Source organism: Prionailurus bengalensis, chromosome D4, assembly GCF_016509475.1.
Source record: "Prionailurus bengalensis isolate Pbe53 chromosome D4, Fcat_Pben_1.1_paternal_pri, whole genome shotgun sequence".
Taxonomy (NCBI): Eukaryota; Metazoa; Chordata; class Mammalia; order Carnivora; family Felidae; genus Prionailurus; species Prionailurus bengalensis.
This window is the reverse complement of record NC_057359.1, coordinates 89,100,600-89,119,600: the sequence shown is the minus strand read 5'-3', so window position 1 is coordinate 89,119,600 and position 19,001 is coordinate 89,100,600. Positions and strand designations below refer to the sequence as shown.

The window sequence follows — 19,001 nt, the reverse complement described above, 5'->3', positions numbered from 1 at the left end:
CAAGATGAGGGCTTAACGTGGCCCTGGGTTCGAAGTGGCTTCGGATGCCTCCCGGGAAGAAAAGCAAATCTGGGGAAGGACAAACTCGCGGCCCAGGACACCCCGGATTCCCACCGATAAAGCTCTGACAGAGAGGACGCACACGATCCAAAATTACAAAACGCGCCGGGAAACACGGCACCGTGACTAAGCTGGCAGCAGGGACGGCTATTATTACCCTGGGGTTAGCGCTCCGGGGACATCGAGGCACACGGTACCTTATAGTCACCGGCACAGGAAAGAGATAGTAAGATAAGGCACGCCATTTTCAATTTTTTTTTTTTCAACGTTTATTCATTTTTGGGACAGACAGAGACAAAGCATGAACGGGCGAGGGGCAGAGAGAGAGGGAGACACAGAATCGGAAACAGGCTCCAGGCTCCGAGCCGTCAGCCCAGAGCCCGACGCGGGGCTCGAACTCCCGGACCGCGAGATCGTGACCTGGCTGAAGTCGGACGCTCCACCGACTGCGCCCCCCAGGCGCCCCAAGGCACGCCATTTTCAGAAGTGAGGCCACTTGTAGCTGGGACGGGGCCACTGCTGCATCCAGACTTACAAGATCTTTGCTTTCCACACCCAGTTCCCTTCATTCGGTATAAACATTTGCCACCCGAGCGTGAGGTGCGCAGGGGTCCCCGCATTCCGCCGCCGAGGGTTCTGGAGAAGCGGGGTCAGGCGGCCCAGCTCAAATTCAAGACGTGGGGTTCACGAGACGTAGAAGCTGGAGCAAGGTACGCGACCTGCACGTACTCCCGTTGTTTCTGTATCTGCCCCATGCGGACAAGAAGCAGCAGCTGCCTCTTAGGCTCTTGCGAGGAAACCCAACGAGGAAGGCTGAGCGGCCCGCACGGTGCCTGGCACGAGGTAGGCCTTCCGGAAAATGGTGGCTACTGTGAGTGCTCGAAAATGAAAACCGAAATGGCTCAAGCTCGGGTCACCTGCTGGTCGGATTTCCTCCTCGGGCTGCATTCTGGACCTCTACGGCATCCCCGCCCTCCCCTCCGACAGCCGGACCCTTCGCTCTGCCTCGCGCTGACCTTGGCACGGGATGGCAGCCATTCCTTCCGTTTCCCCCGGAACGCCCCGGACACAAGGCCGTTGAGCAGAGCCCTGAGGGTAACAGATGGGAAAGCTACTCTCAGCAAGAGCATACGCACCCCTGCGCCAGGGCTGTGCTTCCCAGGCCCCCATGTGGCCTCTCTTCCCTCTCCCCCCCTACCCCTCCCCGGCCCTTCCCTGTCCAGGTGCTTTTGCAAGGGTTTCTTCTCCTGGGTTTCTTGCTTCCCTCCTGTGTCCTGCCCTCCCCTCCCCGGCCAGCCTTGAGCCTCAGGTTTTCACACCCAAAGAGTCTACTAGGATGTTCCCCTGCAGAAAAAAACCAGACCTCTGCTTCTGGCTTTTAAAATGACATCGTCCTTGACTGCTCTGTATTTATTGAACACTGACTGTGTGTCAGAGGACCTATGGGAAGGGCTGGGGCCACAGAGATAAATGGGCAGGTGCCATCCTGCCCGGAATGACCAAGTTATCCTGTTCCTGGGCTCCGGTCCTAGCCCCGAGGACCTGGCTTCGGCTCGTCTTTCTCTGGTGACACCTGACGGACGCGCTGCGGGCTACCGCACGCGGCACCCCAGCGGACTCGGGGCGCAGCCCCACACCGCCCCCTCCCAGCACACCACGGCAAAAACGCACACACACACACACACACACACACGCACACACGTCCTCTCTATGCTAATTGTCGCCTTTGATGGCGGCCTCTAGACTGTCATCACCACTCCGTGTTGACAAAGCATAAAAAATAAAAAGAAAGAAAGAAATCCACCCTGTCACTTGGACTCCCCTCCCACCCCCGCCCCCCCACCCCCGCCGGGCTTGGCAGCCCCCACCCCCGCCCCCGCCTTTGTATTATAGGTTTATGTCAAGGTATGTTGGATTCTAAATTAAATGTCAGCCCACTGTACCTTTCTGGCTCCAGCTGCAGAAAATGAGGAGCCAGTGTTGGAGACCATCCAGTTGTTCAGCTCCCCGTGCCTAACCGAGAGGGGTGACAAGCCCATTGAATCACTGCACAGTAGCTTTCCATGCCACGGGAAGCCAAGATAAATTTATTTTTAATGATAAATGTGACTGTCAGAGTTAAGTTGAAACAGCTTTACGGCAAGATCCCGGTGCCCTCGGCAAGTGAGGGGCAGAGGCTGGGCGGATGAGGGCCAGGGGTCCCGACCTCCTGGCCAGGCAAGCCCCCAGGCCCCACGGAGCCAAGCCCATTTGACATTCCGCCCACGTCTGCAGAGCCGCTGCTGAGACTTCGCTGGATGTCTCAGGCCAGCTCCAGATGACGAAGAGGGCGGAAGCTAGTGACAGAGCAGGGCGGAGATCTGGGTTCCAGTTCTGGCCCCATCGGTTGCTGGGTGACCTTGACCAAGTTACTTAACCTCTCTGAGCTCCAGATGCCTCATCTGTAAAATGGGGGTGTTGGTTTTTGGTGAGGATTACATGAAATAAGGTATGCTGTTAATGACTGGGACTCATTCATTAAGCACAGGCGACACGCTTACTGAATGGCAGTTATTCATTATATCATCTTATGTAACTTCCCTGACTCGGTTTTCTCATCCATGAAATGGGGATTGCAAAAGCTCCCGTGTCTGAGAGTGGCGGTGGGTCCAGCACAGAGCCCAGTGTGGGGATGATGTTCAACGCGTTGCACCCAGTCTGAAGGCCAACACCCTGAATGCTGTCACCCAACGATCCTGGTCACTTTCTTATCTCCTTCCTCGGTTCTCTTCCTGTCCATTCCTCCAAAGCCGGCATCATGACTCACCGCCCTGTCCCCACTCCCTGCTAAGGGAGGTGCCCTGCATCAGGTCCCCTATGCTCAATGCCCTCCATCAGATTATGGTGGGCACCTGACAGAGGGCAGCTGTTATTGGCCAGCTGGTAATCTACAGTTGACATGTCCTGGCTCCAAATGAGGAACAGGATGGATCACAGCCTTTCTCTCTGGAATTTAAACTAAAAATCCCAGGCAGGAGCTTTCTGTTCGTGGGGCCATCACATCCAGGTGGCCACGGGCAAAAAAAAAAAGAAAAGAAAAAAAAGTAGGACCGTGTAGAATTGGCGAGCCAGAGGGAGGAGGAGGGTAAGTGGATGCCCAAGGAGGGGGCAGGGATGCCGGGGAAGCCTTGGGTCTAAGCCAAGCACCCTGGGTTCCCAGGTTCCCGCTCTCCCGAGGTCCTGGCTGGTCCCCAGATAGCCTTGATCCCACGCCGGCCAGTTGGGAACACCTGCGATCTTCCCTGGGGCTGTGAGGACACCAGCCTTGTCAAAAGGGAAGGGTGGGGGCACTGTCCCCTCTGTGGGGCCGGCTTCGATTTTTCTTACGCGGATCTCGGGGTCAATGAACTGAGTGAGGGTGGCCCTCCCCTCTCCCCGAGACACCAAGTGTGTGAGGTGAATACAGCGTGTAAAGCACTGAGCAAATGGCTGCAGGCTCATGCCAGAGCTGCAGCAGGCCTGATTCTTCTCCTGGGGTGCCCAGGGGGTGGGTAGGCGAAGATCGACCTTGACACACGTCCTCACTGCACCCTCTCAAGGGCAGGAAAGCGAGGAGCCTGCTGTCCAGCAGGTGAGACCACCGGCAGCCAGCAGTGCCAGGAGGCGCCGCTAGGTGGCGCCCACTCACCTGTCCAACTGTCCTCCCGCGGGCCTGGGAGCGGATCTCCAGCCAGCATCCTCTGGCTTGCACCTGCCCACAGCCTATTGTCACTCTCCATTCTCTGTCTTTGCTGTAATGCCTTCTTCCCCAGCCTCCAGACATCCCGGCCTGCCAGGCCTGGCTCACGCCTCTCCTTCTTCAGGATGCTTTCCCTGCCCCCTCAGAGCACGCGTTCCCAACCTCGGTTGACCCTCCGCACCGCCCTGGTCTCAGAGTCTCAGTTCAGGGTTCCCCCCTCCCCAGCAGGGTGCTCTTTTGTCTGCACGTAGACACATCTGGAGTTTACATCCTCTCCCCAAATCAGTGCCACAGACTTGCAGTCCCAGCCGTGTGCCTGCAAACTTCACAATTCCCCCACCAAGAAGGGGGAGGTCCTGATTTCTTTCCACGAGGAAACCAAGGCTACAGACGACAGGAAATCTGCCCAAGGTCGTAGCAGGAAAGTTTGAAATCTGCTCCGGTGATTCAAGGAGCCCTCTCTTAGAATTTCGCAATGAGCCCTTCCAAAGAGGGTGCTGTTAATCTTTCGGTACACATGGGGAAACTGAGGCTCAGAGAGGCGCAGTAGCTTGCCCCAGGCCACACAGCCAGGGCTCTGTGCTTTCCGCCACACCCCTCTGAGCAAGCCAGATGGCCCCCTCGGTCACCTGCCAATTCCTTTAACCCACAGGGAAGGGGGTGGAGGGGAAGAAGGGTGCGATCCGGAAAGAGCCTGGACTCCACACAGGTCCCGCGCCCCCCAGCCAGTGCTGTGGGATCCTCCCCAGCCACCCAGGCGGCCTCCCCGTGGGGGCGCAAACTGGGTGGGGCTGCAGGTGGGGCAGCCGGCAGCCCTGGGAGGCAGAGGAGGCTGCACCAAACAGCTGGCGTGTTGCGAACCCAGCTGCTGGTGGGTGAGTGACAGTCGCTCAGACGGCATGGGGGGCACGGGGTCCCGGGCCTTCCGGGCTCAGGGCGCGGCCACCGCGCAGGCTGGGCGCGGCCCCCACCCCCAGGCAGCTCGCGTTGCCTCTGCGGGGCTTGGAGAGGGGCCGGGAGAGGGACGAAGATGGGGCGACAGACTGGCAGCCGGTGGGGAAGAGACGAAGACGGTGCCAGGGAACAGCGTGGCGGGCCAAGGCTCCCCGGGAGCCGGAAAACAGCTCTGGGGAGAAGCGGGGGGCGGAAAATAGGGGTGTCTACTCTGAAGCTGGGGGAGCTGAAGGGATGGAAGAAAGGGGCGGGGGAGGGGCAGCCGGCGGGGCTCCCGCGGCGGCCTGGGGAGGGGGCGGCCCGCCGAGAACGCGGCGTCGGGCCGTGTGGGCGCCTCCCGGTCAGAAGCCACAATAGCATCTCGTTAACGGCGCAGATTAAGGACTTTGTCAATTACCTCCGAAGGCTGCGCCGGGCGGATTAAATGCTTTTAAAAGTGCTGCTGGTGGGAGGGGGCGACTGAGAAGCCCCCTCCCTGCACAAATCCCCACTCTCCGGAGCAGAGGAGGAGGCGGGGGCTGAGGCGGTGCGGGGCGCGCCTGGGAGACGCGGGCGATCCAGCGCGCCGAGCGGCTCCTACTGGGGACCGCGGCGCCGGCGGCTGTGGCGGCGCGGGGAGGCAGGATCCAGGGTCGCGGACTCTGGCCGGGGGCGCCCCCAGGCCGGCCTCGCTGGTGGGGACCCGGAGGGGAAGGTCCCAACGGCTTGTGACTCCAGGACGGGGCGCGCTTGCCGGATCGGAGTCCTCGGAGACCCGCAGGGGGCGCACTCCGGCTGGCCCCACCCCCTGCCCCGCCGGGGTCCCCGGGTGAGGCCTGCGCCCCGAGGGAGCGGGAGCAACGCGGCGCCGCGCCCGGGAGACGCCCGACGGCCCGGCGGGGACGCCCACTGGGCCCTCCCGGCGCCGCGCCCCCGGCGCACGGTGAGTTGGCGCGGGTCCCGCCGGGAGGAAGTTTGCGAGGAGGTGCCGTCGGGGTTTCCCAGGCCCCTCCCGGAGCCGGCTGGAGGCGGGCTGGAGGCGGGCTGCCCGCTGCGGTTTGCCGCCCTCCCGGCTGGCCCCAGGGGCCTGGGGCCGGTTCTGCCCCTTTATCTGGGCCTTTTCGGAGGTGGAGTTAACTATCGCAGGCCTCCGGGGTGTGTGTGTGTGTGTGTGTGTGTGTGCGCGCGCGCGCGCGCGCGTGTGTGTGTGTGTGTGTGTGTGTGTGTGTGTGACACAGAGAGGGAGGGAGGCCGGGGGAGCAATAAAAGGCAAAGAGAGTCCGAGACAAAAAAGACACGGAGATTGAGAAGGAAGGAGGGAGGAGGGAGAGGAGCGCGCAGGGGGAGGCGCGGGAGCGGAGAACGCGGACGGCGCGCAGCGCGAGCGGCGGGCGGGCGGGCTGGCGGGCGGGCTGCTCTCGCGCTCCCGCTCCCGCTGTCACCCGCGCATCCCCGCGCACCCCGTCCTCACCCGCGCACCCCCGCACACGCACCCCCGTTGGCCCGGGCCGCTTGGCGCGGGCCCCCGAGGCGGGGATCTGGCGGGCAGAACGCGCCCCGCGCCCGAGCCCGCGCCCACCTCGGCGTCTTTGCGCTCCGCAGCGGCGCGCCTCGCCGGGCGCCCCCGCCAGTCCTGCCGGAAGATGGTCAACGACCGGTGGAAGACCATGGGCGGCGCTTCCCAACTTGAGGACCGGCCGCGTGACAAGCCGCAGGTACACGCGGGCCCGGGGCGTGGGGACTTGGGGCCCGCGCGGTGGGCGAGGTGGTGGCCGCTCCGGCCGGCGGGGTGGGCGCCCAGCTCGAGGCTGGAGTTTGGGGTGCACCCCGCGGGGGTCGGGAGGCCTGGGGTGAGGCGGGCGCCCTCCTCTCCTCCTCCTCCAGAAGAGGCTTGAACTTGGGGTGCGGGGTGCGGACGGGGGCAGCACCCCCGCAGGAGCCGCGCGCTGTGGGAGAGGGCCCTCTTGCGCCGCCAACAGCCTCCCTGTGCGCGTGTGCAGAGGGGGTGAGAGACCTATAGTTCGCAGGGTGACCAGCCTTTTAGTTAACTGTGCGACCACAGACATCACACCCTCGCTGAGTGTGTTTCCACCCCTCGGCAATGGGCATCTTAATCACTTGCTAAATCTCCACCCTGGGCACCACCCTGTGCCAGGTGCCTGGCAGGGTGCCGATCCCCTGGATCTCCCCTGGACCCTTACACTTTAAACAGCTCTGTCCCCCCCCCTCCCCCATACAGTAAAGGATCGATAAATATTTGTCTTATGTGAGAAGCCTGGATATCATGATTCTCCAGTTTTAAGACAAGGAAAGCGAGGCTCAGAGAGGGTTGCTCCTGCCAGAGGCCGTGAGGCTCTGCTGAGATTTGAACCTGGGTCCGAGGTTCCACGTCTGTTCATTTGATCCTTCCTGCTGCGTCTTCAGGGGCAGTGGAGGGGGCAGGCTTGGAGGGTGCCCAGGGCTGTGCACTGGAAGGTGGTGGGGGGGGTGAGGGCAGAGCTCCGGGGCTGGCCAGAGACGGGGCTGGAGATTCGGAGCTGAGCGGAGGGACAGCCCTGGGGCTGCCCCAGGCCGGGTTGCCAAGGGACTGGGGCAGGCAGGCAAGATGAGGGGGCCCCCCGCTCGCCAAGGAAAGGAAATAATGGGGCTGCCCGTTTTAAATTTCAAATTTTTCCCAGACAGATGTCATTGGGGAAAGAGCTGTTTGTGTTCGCGATGGCAAGAAGGCGGTGGCAGGGGCGGGCCTTGCAGCCCCTCACTCTCCAGGGTTGCAGCCTGCTTGTTCTGTCCGGACTGACGGGGCCGTGGTGTGGGGGCCCAGCCCTCCACAGTTTGCAGAGCTCTTTCCCGACCAGCTGGCCAACCTCACTTCGTGCCGTAGCCTGGGGGTTAGGCAGAGATGCATATTCCCACGTCACAGGGTAACGTGGCTCAGAGAGGTCGAGGCACGGCCCAGATCACACAGCATGTTAGCAGGAGAACGAGGATTCGAACCCGGGTCTGACCCCAGCGCCTCCCGATGCCTTCCAGGTAGTCTGTTTCTTTGTGTCGGGCAGGTGCACCCCCGAGCCACTCTCAGGTGTCACTCTTCTGCTGAGATCTGACTTTTCACCCTCTTAGCAAGAGCAGTCTCATCTCCTAGACTCGTTCAAGGCCATCCCCAGCCTGACCCGTTCTCCTTTCCCGTTACCCCCTTACCAGGACTGACTGCTTGTCATTGCCAAACTCCAGCCCCACACTAGGCTGAACATTTCCAAACCTTTGCAGGTCCCAGTAGCATTTAGCTTGGGGCGCTCAGCTGCCTTTGTCTCGCTGCCTTGCCCCCCCCCCACCCCAGCCCCGGGTCCCTCCTCTATCAGGAGCTCCCCTTGGACGCGTGCTCCTTCCGGACCCCCGTCTCTACGTCTTCCCCTGGGCCCAGGCTCCTGCCCCTCCATGTAGCTCAGACTGGGAGCTTAGGGGTGTTGGCTGAACTGAAGTGCGTGAAGCCCTCAGCCAGGCGCTCTGGGTGAGGAGTCAGCAGGTGCCGCTGTGTCTCAAGGGGAAGGGGGGGCTCCTGGGGGATCTGTTTGAAATGTGCCTTCAAGGCCTCCTCCCTCTGCTGCTGCCTGGGGGCACATATTCCAGCTGCCCCAGCCAGAGCCCCCGCCGCCGTCCGCCCCTTGGCATCAGAGGCCGCTGAGAGCTTGTGGCCCCAGGGGCCTGGGCCAACATCAAACACCGCCTCCTTTCCCCCCTCCCTTGGTGACCTGGCATGTAGACCTAAGCACAGTGACCGAGCCTGTGCGAGCCCCAGCCTCATTTGAAGCTTCAGGTAAGAGGCAAGCCCGCTTCGTTAGAGTTGTCCCTTCTCCCCCGGAGCACGAAGGGGCTTTCCCACCCTTGGGGCGGGAGGTGACGGTGGAACATTTGCCAGAGTTTGGAGTCTGTCAGATGAAAGGATCTAGGAATAGACACGGTTCTCCTCTCCTGGAGCGTGGGGCAGGAAGTCCCCCTGTGACCCGCTCCTCCTGGGCGGGGTTGGGGCGGGGCGGTGGGGGGTGGGGGGAGCCTTGTTTCTCAGCAGCCCTGGGGTCACGCCACCCCAAACTTCTCGCAACATTGCAGAAAGAAAAAGAACTTCTCATCGGGAAGTTCTTCCCGATGTCTAACCTAAACCCTGCGGCATTTAATTCACTCCGTGGCTATTTCTGGAGTCTCCGCCTCGGCTGGGATGCACGGCTGCGAGCCGGTGCCCCCAGGAAGCTTACTTAGGGTCTCACGAGGGAAGCAAAAAAAAAAAAAACCCAAAAAAACAAACCCTCACCAGTCAGGGACTGTCACAAGGCACCATAAAGAAAAGCAACTGTCTTCTTGTTCCCTGGGGCTTGGGTAGAGGTCATGTGTTAGGCAGGGGCTGGGAGACAAGGAGGGTGACGTAAGGGAAGAAGGGGCCCACGGGGGTGACAAGCCAAGGACTCCCTTCTGTCACTTTCCGTGCCCTCCTCCGGGCTGCCCCCCGCCCCAGCCCCACAGAGCTCACCATCTAGCCCAGCGGGGTGGCTGTGACCCGAAGGCAGGGTGGGAGTGAAGAACCACCTCCCAGAGGAGGGGACAGTTAAGCTGAACGGTATTTGCCACATCCGTCCTGGAGGGAGACCAAGGTGTGTTGGGAGCCAGGAAAGGAACCAGCAGGTGCAGAGCTGGGCAGGGCAGGATGGGGGAGGGGAGCCTGCAGGTGCCCTAGGCCGGAGGGCCCAGTGGGACCTGCCCTGGGGGCCTCTATAGCTCTAGGGGGGTTCTAAGCAGGACCTTCGGGAAGGGTCCTTTGCGGCCTCGTGGGGAACGGGTTGGCAGCGCCTGGAGGCCAGCGGGGAGACCGTCACAGTGATTTCGAGGCAGATGACGGGCTTAGACCGGGGCAGGGCTGGGGGCGCAGGGACAGAGCCGGGTGGCTGCCTGGGTGGCGGTGGGGCGGAAGGGGTCCGGTGAGGCACCGGCTTTGGAGGGGTGGAGGCCGAGTTGGTGCAGGGGATCTCCAGAGGGCTCACGTTAGGGGTGGGGACAGAACCTGGTTTGGTGTCAGTGGGCCAGGTGGGCCATCAGGAGGCCAGGGGCTGTGGGGGGTGGGGAACAGATCCTCACGGGAAGCGTATGGAGACCCCCCTCTGCCCCCTCCCCCAGATGGACCCAGAGTCGAGCTCCTCTGAGGAGTAGCAAAGGTTGGGGAGCTTGGAGCCCCCAGGAGGGGTGGACTTGGGCCGCTCTCCAGGCCCTGCCCCTCTGTCCCCTTCGGCCACTCCCCCAGGACCTTGCAAATGGCCAGAGGCTTCCGATGGTCCTCAGCATGGGGTGCCTTAAAGCCGAAGAACCGGCCCCTCGTTCTAGGGGGTCTCTGGGACACCCCAACCCCATCCTGCCTTTGGCTGGGGTGCTTGTAGGAGACGGGGGGGGCTGTGCATTTGGATCCCACCTCGCCTGTCCTCCCCTGGAGGGACATTTTTCTTCTTCCCACTTTGATACTGGGAGCCCAGTCTCTGTCTACCGCGGGGGCTCCCGCACCGGCTCCCTGAGCAAACGAGGAAGAAGACCGGGGGGCGGGGAACGGGGAGCGGGGGGGGGGTGCGGGCTGGGCACGTTGGGCTAGCAGGGCATCGAGCCAGCGCGTCCCTTCCTCTTGAGCCCTCTTTTCCTCCGCCAGACCCCATGGCCGCCTCTGGAGGCTGGGGACACAGAGGAGGCAGCGGGGAAAGACGCCAGCCCTCAACTGAGGCACCTCTGGGGTTTCTTACCTCCTGCCTCCCCTCGGCCACGGGGAGCCAGCCCTGGGGGCCACGCAGGGGACGAAGCCACGTCCCTCCAGCTGGGGGCTCACGTAAGCGGTTAGTGGCAGAGTGGACCTCGAACCCGGGGCTCCTGGCACCTCTCACGCCCACCGCCTGGGATACCTTCCCAGCGTCCGCCCTCCTTGCCAGGGGAGGCGGGGGCCTGTGTGCCCGGACCCCGGGGTGTGCACCCGGCTCTGCCACGGCCGAAGGCTGATAAAGCAGCCCCGGCCCCGTGGCCTGCTCTTTGCGCCCGGAGCCCCCCTTCTTATCTCGAGCAGATTTCTTTGCGAGACACGTAAACAGCAGCCTATAAAAACGAAAAGTACTTCGTGTTTAAGGTGATCTCAGAAGACTAATTCTCCTCTGCTGAGTGGCCTGTTTCATCTCCAACTCCGTCATCCCCCTGCCCCTCGGGGGACCCCATGTGGCTTTCTCGAGCCTCTTCCTCCTCTGCACCCCCCGTCTTCCCTCCAGGGACTGGGGGCTTGGGTGGAAGCAGGTGCGAGAGACGGCGAGGGTCCTGGAGACACCAGGGTGGGTGGGGGCGGATGCGGCTGGCCACTTTGCCTTGCCGGCCGGGGACCTTAATGCCATTCAGTTGGAGGACGTCGTTCAGAGCTGCTTGGGGCAAGGTGTCTCCCGGTGGACTCCGGGAGGGGCCTGATTGCTGACACAGAGCTTTGTCTCACAAACCCCACACTCCAGACTCTGGCAAGAACGTTGTGGGAAGACGTAGCCTCGGCCCGGAGGGTGTGATTCCAGTCACCGGCCCTGGGCTCAAATGCTGGCCCTCCCGCTCGCCTCCCGTGTGTCCTCAGCTCGGGCTCTTCTGCCCTCTGAGCTCTTCCCCGTGAATCCAGCCAGAGAAGGGGGCGTTAGGACGTTTCTGGGGTGGGAACACGGCTGGTGCTCGAGGCCTGGCGGTGCTAACGTGGTGCCCGCCCATCTGCAAGGCCCTGACCTGCAGGTGACCGGGGGACTGGGACAGCCTGGAGGTCGCCTTCGTTCTGTGCCCGGCCAGGAGAGGGGGCACACGGGGTCAGAGGGGGCCTTGCCCCGGGGTCCGGGGCTCAGCGTGAAGGTCATGAGTCCCGAAGCACAGTGGATCCCGGGGCCTTCACATCCTCCCCTTTCGAGCACGGTCACCGAGAGATGGCCTGGCCCATCTGTTTTTCCTCCCATCCATGTGACAAGCGGCCGCTCTGTGCCGGGTGGGGGGAGGCGAGAGCAGGCCCGGCCCCGGGGGGGCTCTGGTGGTCCAGCCCAAGTCTCCAGGCTCCTGGGGACACCCAGTGAGTGGATGTTTGCATGAGTACACGAATGAATTCAAAGGTGATGACTGTGGGTCTTGATAAGCACCCCCCTCCCCCGGGGGGGTTGGGGGGAAGGAAGGGGCGTGGGAACACGGAGGAAGAGCATCTCCAAAACTAGATTGGGGGTGGCGGAGGGCTGGGGAAACAGTCAAGGAAGGCTTCCTGGAAGAGGTGGCCATCTAGCTGAGCCCTGAAAGAAGAGAGGGAGTTGGGTCGGCGGAAGAGGAGCAGGGGCCGTGGGCGCCTCGGGCTGAGGGACCAGCCTATGCAAAGCTGATGTAGCGGGGGTGGGGGGGGTGGCTAAGGTGTTCAGGTCCGGCTGGAGCAAGCCGTCGAGATGTGTGGAGCCCGGCACAGAGGTGCCGTCCTGGGGCCCCGGGCAGACGTGGGGAGAGGAGTCCTGGGGGTGTCACCCCTGCAGGGGCGGGCTAAGGAATTCTCTCCCTCACCTCGACCACAACACGGCACCCTTCCTTGGGCGGGGGGGGGGGGGGTCTGCTCGTCCGCCTGCGCCGCACCCCTGACCCCACCCTCCTCTGGTGCCAAGCAGCAGATCCAGGAGTCACCCGTGGCATTTGAGTGCGTGCAAAAGAAGCTCTTTGCTGGATAGTACTTTCCAGTAAAGAGCAAAGTGTAAGAGGAATTGCTGCTTTAGGCGCCACCGTGGGGAGCCTTCAATTACACCTACAGGAACCCCCCCCCCCCCGCCCCGCCCCGCGAACTAGAAGGTGCACCCTAGCGTGAGTGACAGAGAGAAGTAACACTTTGGGAGGAAAATAAACAACCCAACACCCCCAGATGCTCCGCGCACACCGATCGCCAGGCAATAAAAGCTGCTAATATTTATTGGACGCGCGCAACGCGCCGGGCACGGTGCCAGGGGGTTCACATACTAACTCGCTTAAAGATGCATCGCGAATGCAGAAAGTTGAACGCGCGGCGGGCGGGAAACTCAGGGGTCGAAGGTGCCTGGCCCTGAGAGGAGGCAGGAGGCCGGGGGACGGGGAGGGGGGGCGGGGGGGGGGCGGTTCTAGCCTGAGCTTGCCTCTGAGGTGCTGTGTGACCCTCTGGGCCTCGCTTTCCCCACGTGTCACGCTCCCCGGCCGCCCCCTTTGGGGAAGTGAGGGATCCGGCCCGTGCGTCTGGGTGCGCGGTGCCTGCTTTACTGATGAGCGGCCCCTGTGTTCTAGCTTCCTTTGTCCCCAGCCCCCACGGGGTCCCGAGCCCACTTTGTACCTCCTCCGCCTTTTCCCGCTTTGGGGCACAACTGCCCTGCTGCCCCAACCCTCGCCTCCTTCAAGGGGGGGAGACGATCCCCCTCTCCAGGGTCCCCAGGGCTGTTCTGCCTGTTGGCCCGCTCTGCGGAGACTGGGGGGGGGGGCGTGGAGGGGAGGTGCTGGGCCGGTCACCCTGCGCCCCCGGGACTCGTGCACGGCGGCCTCGGAGGCTGGCCTGCACGGGGGACTCGGGATGTGGGTGCTCCAGGTCGAAAGGGACCTTTAGTGACGGGCACTCATTCCGCTGTGACAGTGTGACAATTCTCGTTGCTGTCACCGTTACAGCTGTCTCTTCCTGAGTCTGCACGGCAGACACCCACGTGTGGGGCAGGGCGTGTCATTATTGCCTCCACTTTACAGGTGAGGACGCGCAGACGCGGCGAGGTGAGGTCCCTCAGCCAAGGTTCCCCCCTCCCCACCCCCCACCGGAAATGGCAGCCCGGGGGCCTGAGGCCGTGGGAGCCTTTGGCCGCAGCCCTTACCGACCCAGGAGGGCTCCAGGGGGGAGGTGGGCCTGCCCCGTGCAGGCCACGCGGAGCAGGGCAGGGGCAGCGAGGGGAAGGGTGCCTCTGTCTCCATCGGTCTCTGTGCCTCTCTGCCTCAGTTTCTCTTTTCGTCCTCTCCATCTCTGGTTCCCTGCATCTCTCACTCACTCGCTCTTGCTGTATTGTTGGTCCCTGTCTGTCTGTCTCCCCTCCGGGCTTCTGTCTGTCATCTCTGCCTTTCTCTCCCCCGTCCCCGAGAAGAAGGGGAATCCTGAGTCTCGTCCAGGCCTCGCAAAGGCCAGAGGCCCCGTCCTGAGGCTGCCCGCCCCCCCACCTCACTGGGCAGAGCTGGAAGCCCAGCTCTGCCCCTGATGCCGCCCCTTCTCTCTCCTGTCCGTCTGTCTGTCCGTCTCTGTGTCTGTGTGCGCGGGGCCGGCCCGCAGTGGCCAAGCTGCGGCTACGTGCTGTGCACGGTGCTGCTCTCGCTGGCGGTGCTGCTGGCCGTGGCCGTCACGGGCGCCGTGCTCTTCCTGAACCACACCCACGTGCCAGGCACGGCGCCCCCGCCCGTCGTCAGCACCGGGCCCGCAGGTGCCAACAGCGCCCTGGTCACCGTGGAGAGGGCCGACAGCTCGCGCCTCAGCATTCTCATCGACCCGCGCTGCCCCGACCTCGCCGACGGCTTCGCCCGCCTGGAGGGCGCCCAGGCCTCCGTGCTGCAGGCCCTGGCGGAGCTTCAGGCCCAGCCGAGGCTGGCGGGCGAGCGGGAGCGGGAGCTTCTGGACACGCTGGTGGACCAGCTGCCCCGGCTGCTGGCCCGGGCCTCCGAGCTGCAGGCGGAGTGTGTGGGGCTGCGGAAGGGCCTCGGCGTGCTGGGCCAGGGGCTCGGCGCCCTGCAGAGCGAGCAGGGCCGCCTCATCCAGGTAAGGGGCCGGGTCTGCACCCGGGGTCCTGGGAGGGGGCTGGGGTGGCTGCCGCTGTGTACCCCGCCCCCCAGTGCCGCCGCCTGACGTCCGCGGCCTCGCTTCATCCCCAAGGGCCCCGGGAGCTGGTCCCACCTGCCGTCCAGCAAATGAGCCTCAGGGAAGGGGCTCCTTCGTCCGAGGCCACACAGCTAGAGGCACCAGGGTTCAACCCATTTCCTACACGCTGTCCAGGTGACCCTGGGCGTTTGTGTAGCACCCTGTGGCATGTGAGAGTCCGGTCAAGTCCAGGGCTCGGGGGGCTTCCCAGGCGCGCCGGTGCAGGTGGTGCAGGCCCTTCCCCCCAATGGGTAGTGAATGGAGGTTCAAGGTCACGTGGCTGGTCAGTGGCAAGCCCTCTGCCCAGCTGGGCCTCGTGGCCGGAGAGAGCTGTACCCCCTGCCCAGCGCCCTGTCCCCCATTCATTGCCATCTGATGCTCCCAGCTTTCCAGGGAAGGAGGGACCAGCTGCTGGAGTTCTCACTGGACCCTTAGCCTGTCCCCACCGCCCCTGCCCCTCCCCCGCGTCCCCTCCACACCCGAGTCAGGTCCCAGCAAACACCCGGTAGCTCTGGGGGCAGAGTTTCCAACACTGACCGCACCTGAAGCACCGGCAAGAACTTCCCCTCCTAGATCCCCTCATAGGATCAGGGCTTAGGGCCATCTCATTGGTTTTCCACCATTTTCCAGAAAAGAAAACTAAGACCCGGAAAGGGACAGTGATTTGTCCAGGGTACAGTGGCCAAGTCAGGCCTGGCCTCTGGCCTCCTGATGCCCTGCCCACCCTCCGGCTTTGTACCCCGTCACCCCTGTGACGCAGGTCCTTAGGGACTAGGAGGCGAGCCCCACCCTGCCACGGATCCCAGCCCCTTCCCGACCCCCGGGATGCCCAGGCATTTGCTCGCCCTGCAGCTCATGAGCAATAGGCCTTTTCCCTCCTCTGAAGGCCGCAGCTGGAGGAATTATAGCCCTTGTCGTCCTGTTTGGGTGACTGATGGGAAGGCACTTCCCCCTCCCAGGGTGGGGTGGGAGGTAGGGTGTTCAGCCGCCCCCTCTATCAATCTGGGTCTCATCAATCTGGAGAGACCTCCAGATTTTCTGGGTGATCTGCCCCCCCCCACCTTGCTCTCCACATGATGGAGCCCCTGGCCAGCCAGGCCCTTAGGGCAGGGGGGCGGATTGGGGGGGGAAGGGGCCTTGGGGTGTCCCACCCACCCACCTATGCAGAGGCCTAGAGCTGTTCCTGCAAGACTGATAGCTTTAGGGGGGCCCGGGAGTGCCTTGGCTCACCTGACAGATTCACTTCTCCAAAGAATGTTTAATTTGACTCATTTCCTACAGACTCAGGGTAGCTTCAGAGACCCCATGTCGCTGGGGCTCCTGGCTCCCCTCCTCCAAGCGGATTGGCCCAGACCTGGGTTTCCCCAAGCACTGCCCTCGGGCACCCTCTGTCGCAAGTGTCAAAGCAGCTTGCTAAAAGGCAGCCCTCCGGGGCGCCTGGGTGGCTCGGTCGGTCGGTTGAGCCTCCCATTCTTGATTTCAGCTCAGGCCGCCATCTCAAGGTCACGGGATGGAACCCTGGGTCGGGCTCCCTGCTAAGCATGAGAGCATTCTCTCTCTCTCTCTCTCCCCCTCTGCCCCACCTCCTCTCCCCTGCTGGCCCTCTCGCTCTCAAATTAAAATAATAACAATAATAATAATAAACATATAAAAGGCACCTCTCTGAACCTCATCACAAACCCCGGGGTCCCAACAGTTAAGCATCAGGGTGGCTCTCGTGTGCACAAGCGTCTGAAACCCGCTGGCCTGGGAGCAGCAGGGCCGAGTGGTGCTGCCTGCAGGGGTGAGGCCGCGGCCCGTGCTGGGATCCAGTCCAGGCTCCACCAAGCAGCGGCCGTGGGACTTGGGCTGGTCAGTGGCCCTCCCCGGGGTGAGTCTCCTCACCTATGACACGGGGGCGAAGGTAGCCTGTTCCCAGGAGGATTGTGGGAGCTCCCGACTGGGCCAGGCTCAGCTGGCATCTGGCGCATGAGAGACCAGCGTTTCTTTTATTATTACGGTGGAAATTATTTGTAAACTAAAGCCGCGGTCAGCGGGGGGCCACCGTTGCAAATCCCTTTTTGCGATGATCGATCGTAGTGGCAGGAACCACGGAGTGCTGGTTACTATAAGCACTTGGTTGCACAGTGGCCCCAGGAGGTGGAGATCGCGGACCCATTCCACGGAGGGGCAGACTGAGGCTCAGAGAAGCAGAGGGCCTTGTTTCGGCTCAGGCACACGACAAAGTGCCCGAAGCAGCGACTCTGACTTCACCGCCCCTAAAAGCTGCCGCGTCCCCTTTAACGCATCCGTGCAGCTCAGCGAGCAGGGACGACTGACTTTCCCTATTAATTCGGAGCATGTTTATATGTACATTTTCAACTTTAATCATTTGCTGCTTTAAACTGAGGTCTTCCCTGCCCGCCAGCAAGAGCGGGCTGCGCCTGAGTTTCTCGAGCGTGTCCGCTGGTCCCAGAAGGGTGGGCAGTACCCTGGAGACTTCACCGATGAGCCTGGTGATCTCTGGTGCCCACACCCTGTCCCCTGCGCCCTGGGGGCCGTCTGCATCGTCTGGGCCGCGGGGCTCCCCTCCACCCCCCCACCCCCACCCATGGAACCTGTCTACAGGACACTACAGTAAAAGCCCAGGGTGGGATCGGCCACCTTGCCCCAGGGTCCCCCCCCCTGCCCGGCTCCGCGCCTCTCCCCCAGGCCTCAGCCCTCACTGCAGAGGAGAGGCTGGCAAGGAACGGAAAAGCTTTGTGGGAGCCCTTGCTTCTGGACGAAACGAGAGTCCTATTTTGTAAACTGCTGGCAGTGTGTGCTTCTATTTTCCTTCCTCCAACGAGCTATTATCTGGCAAGTGACAGGTTCGGGCAGGCTCCACGTGCACTTGCTGGCCGGCTGTGCCCGTGACCCCGCCTCCCCCCTCCCTGTGGTCCTGCAGCCTCCTAGAGCCAAGCCCGGGTGGGGAGGTGACAGACCGCAGACCCTTCAGCCAGCAGGCACAGCCCAGAGGTCCCCGGGGTGGGCAGGGGGAGGGGGCCTGTGCTGCGCTGACCGAGCTACGGGCCTGCAGCCCCGGATCTCGGGGAGGGTGGCTGTTAGCCAGCGGTGGGAGTGACACAAGACCGGGGACTGAGCACTCGGGCCCCAAACACGTGCCCTGGCGAGCCATCCCACACACCCACCCCGGAAAACCGGGTCCCATCACTCTGGCTCACAAAGGGGGGTTGGTTACTCTTCTAGGGTCACTTGCCCAGCGAATGGAGGAAGGTCCGAGTCAAAACCCAGGGCTCACGCCAGAGCCTGGGTCCCAACCACTGCCCCCACCGTCCTGCCCCCATCCCGGGCACCCTATGTGCCTTTCCTGCCCGTCAACCCCGGGGAAGCGGCCTGAGGTCGTTCTCCGTCAGGGACCGCTCCTCCCGGGCCTCAGTTTCCCCATTTGTAACCAGGGGACAGCAACTCGAGTCCTCCCTCCTGGCAAGGCTGTGGGGGGGTGAGGTGAGGCGGTGGACATGGGAGCTGTGACCCAAGAAAGTGGAGTTTGCGTGGGGGCTGGGCGGGGCGGGTGGGGTATCCCAGGGCCCCCTCCTGTTTGCAGAACCATCACCCCTGCCTCCAGGGCCTTCCTGGGGGGACCGGGAGAGACCGGGTGAGGGTGTCTCGTAGCCTGAAAGGTGCCTTAGGAATTCGTGGAACGAGGTGGGCCAGGTCCTGCGTGCCCTGCTGTCGGCCCCGCTTCGGGGCTTCGTTAAGTCGCCCACCCACGTGTACCTGGTAAATGGGTGGGCTGGGATTTGAACCTGGTGCCAGGTGCCCACCTGGGCTTTTGCCTCCAGTCACCTCACCGGGGCTGAGGCCCAGAAATGGATGAGGACAGGGCCTGGGGCGCAGCAGGGGCACGGGTCTCTGTTGAAGCCCCTCTGTCGCTTCCCACCTGAGCCCCCAACCTGAGACCTCCTCGGATGGGGGCCAGGGCAGGGTGGGGACCTGGCGTCATACGAGGAGGGGCCCCCCGTGCTCCACAGCTTTTCTCCGAGAGTCAAGGCCACATGGCTCACCTGCTGAACTCGGTCAGTGACGTACTAGACGCCCTGCAGAGGGACCGGGGGCTGGGCCGGCCCCGCGTCAAGGCTGACCTTCAGAGGGCGCCTGCAAGGGGACTGCGGCCCCGGGGCTGCGCCAGCGGTGAGTGGGGTGCCCAGCTTTGTACCCCCGTGGTCCCTCCCCCACCCCTCTGATAAGGAAACGCTGTTCCTGTTCGCTCAGGACTTTCTGCAGCCAGGCAGCACGGAGCACCCGACCTGCACCCTTCTGTTGAGCCCTCTCCCGGCCCACTGTGCCCATTTTCCAGATGAGGAAGGCAAGGCTCAGAGAGGGAGCTCACTCACCCAAAGGCAC

General features: G+C 63.2%; 1 protein-coding gene across 1 annotated transcript in view; it reads left to right on the top strand.

Annotated features, from left to right (window-relative positions):
• Positions 1-6,167: 6,167 nt before the first annotated feature.
• The window catches only part of FIBCD1 (fibrinogen C domain containing 1), a 30,791-nt gene continuing 17,957 nt past the window's right edge, over positions 6,168-19,001 (top strand). Inside the window, exons 1-3 of the mRNA XM_043565114.1 lie at positions 6,168-6,426; positions 14,037-14,516; positions 18,629-18,788. Of these exons, the coding sequence (XP_043421049.1) occupies positions 6,355-6,426; positions 14,037-14,516; positions 18,629-18,788 (712 nt within the window). The 5' untranslated portion in view covers positions 6,168-6,354. The remainder of the gene's footprint in view (positions 6,427-14,036; positions 14,517-18,628; positions 18,789-19,001) is intronic.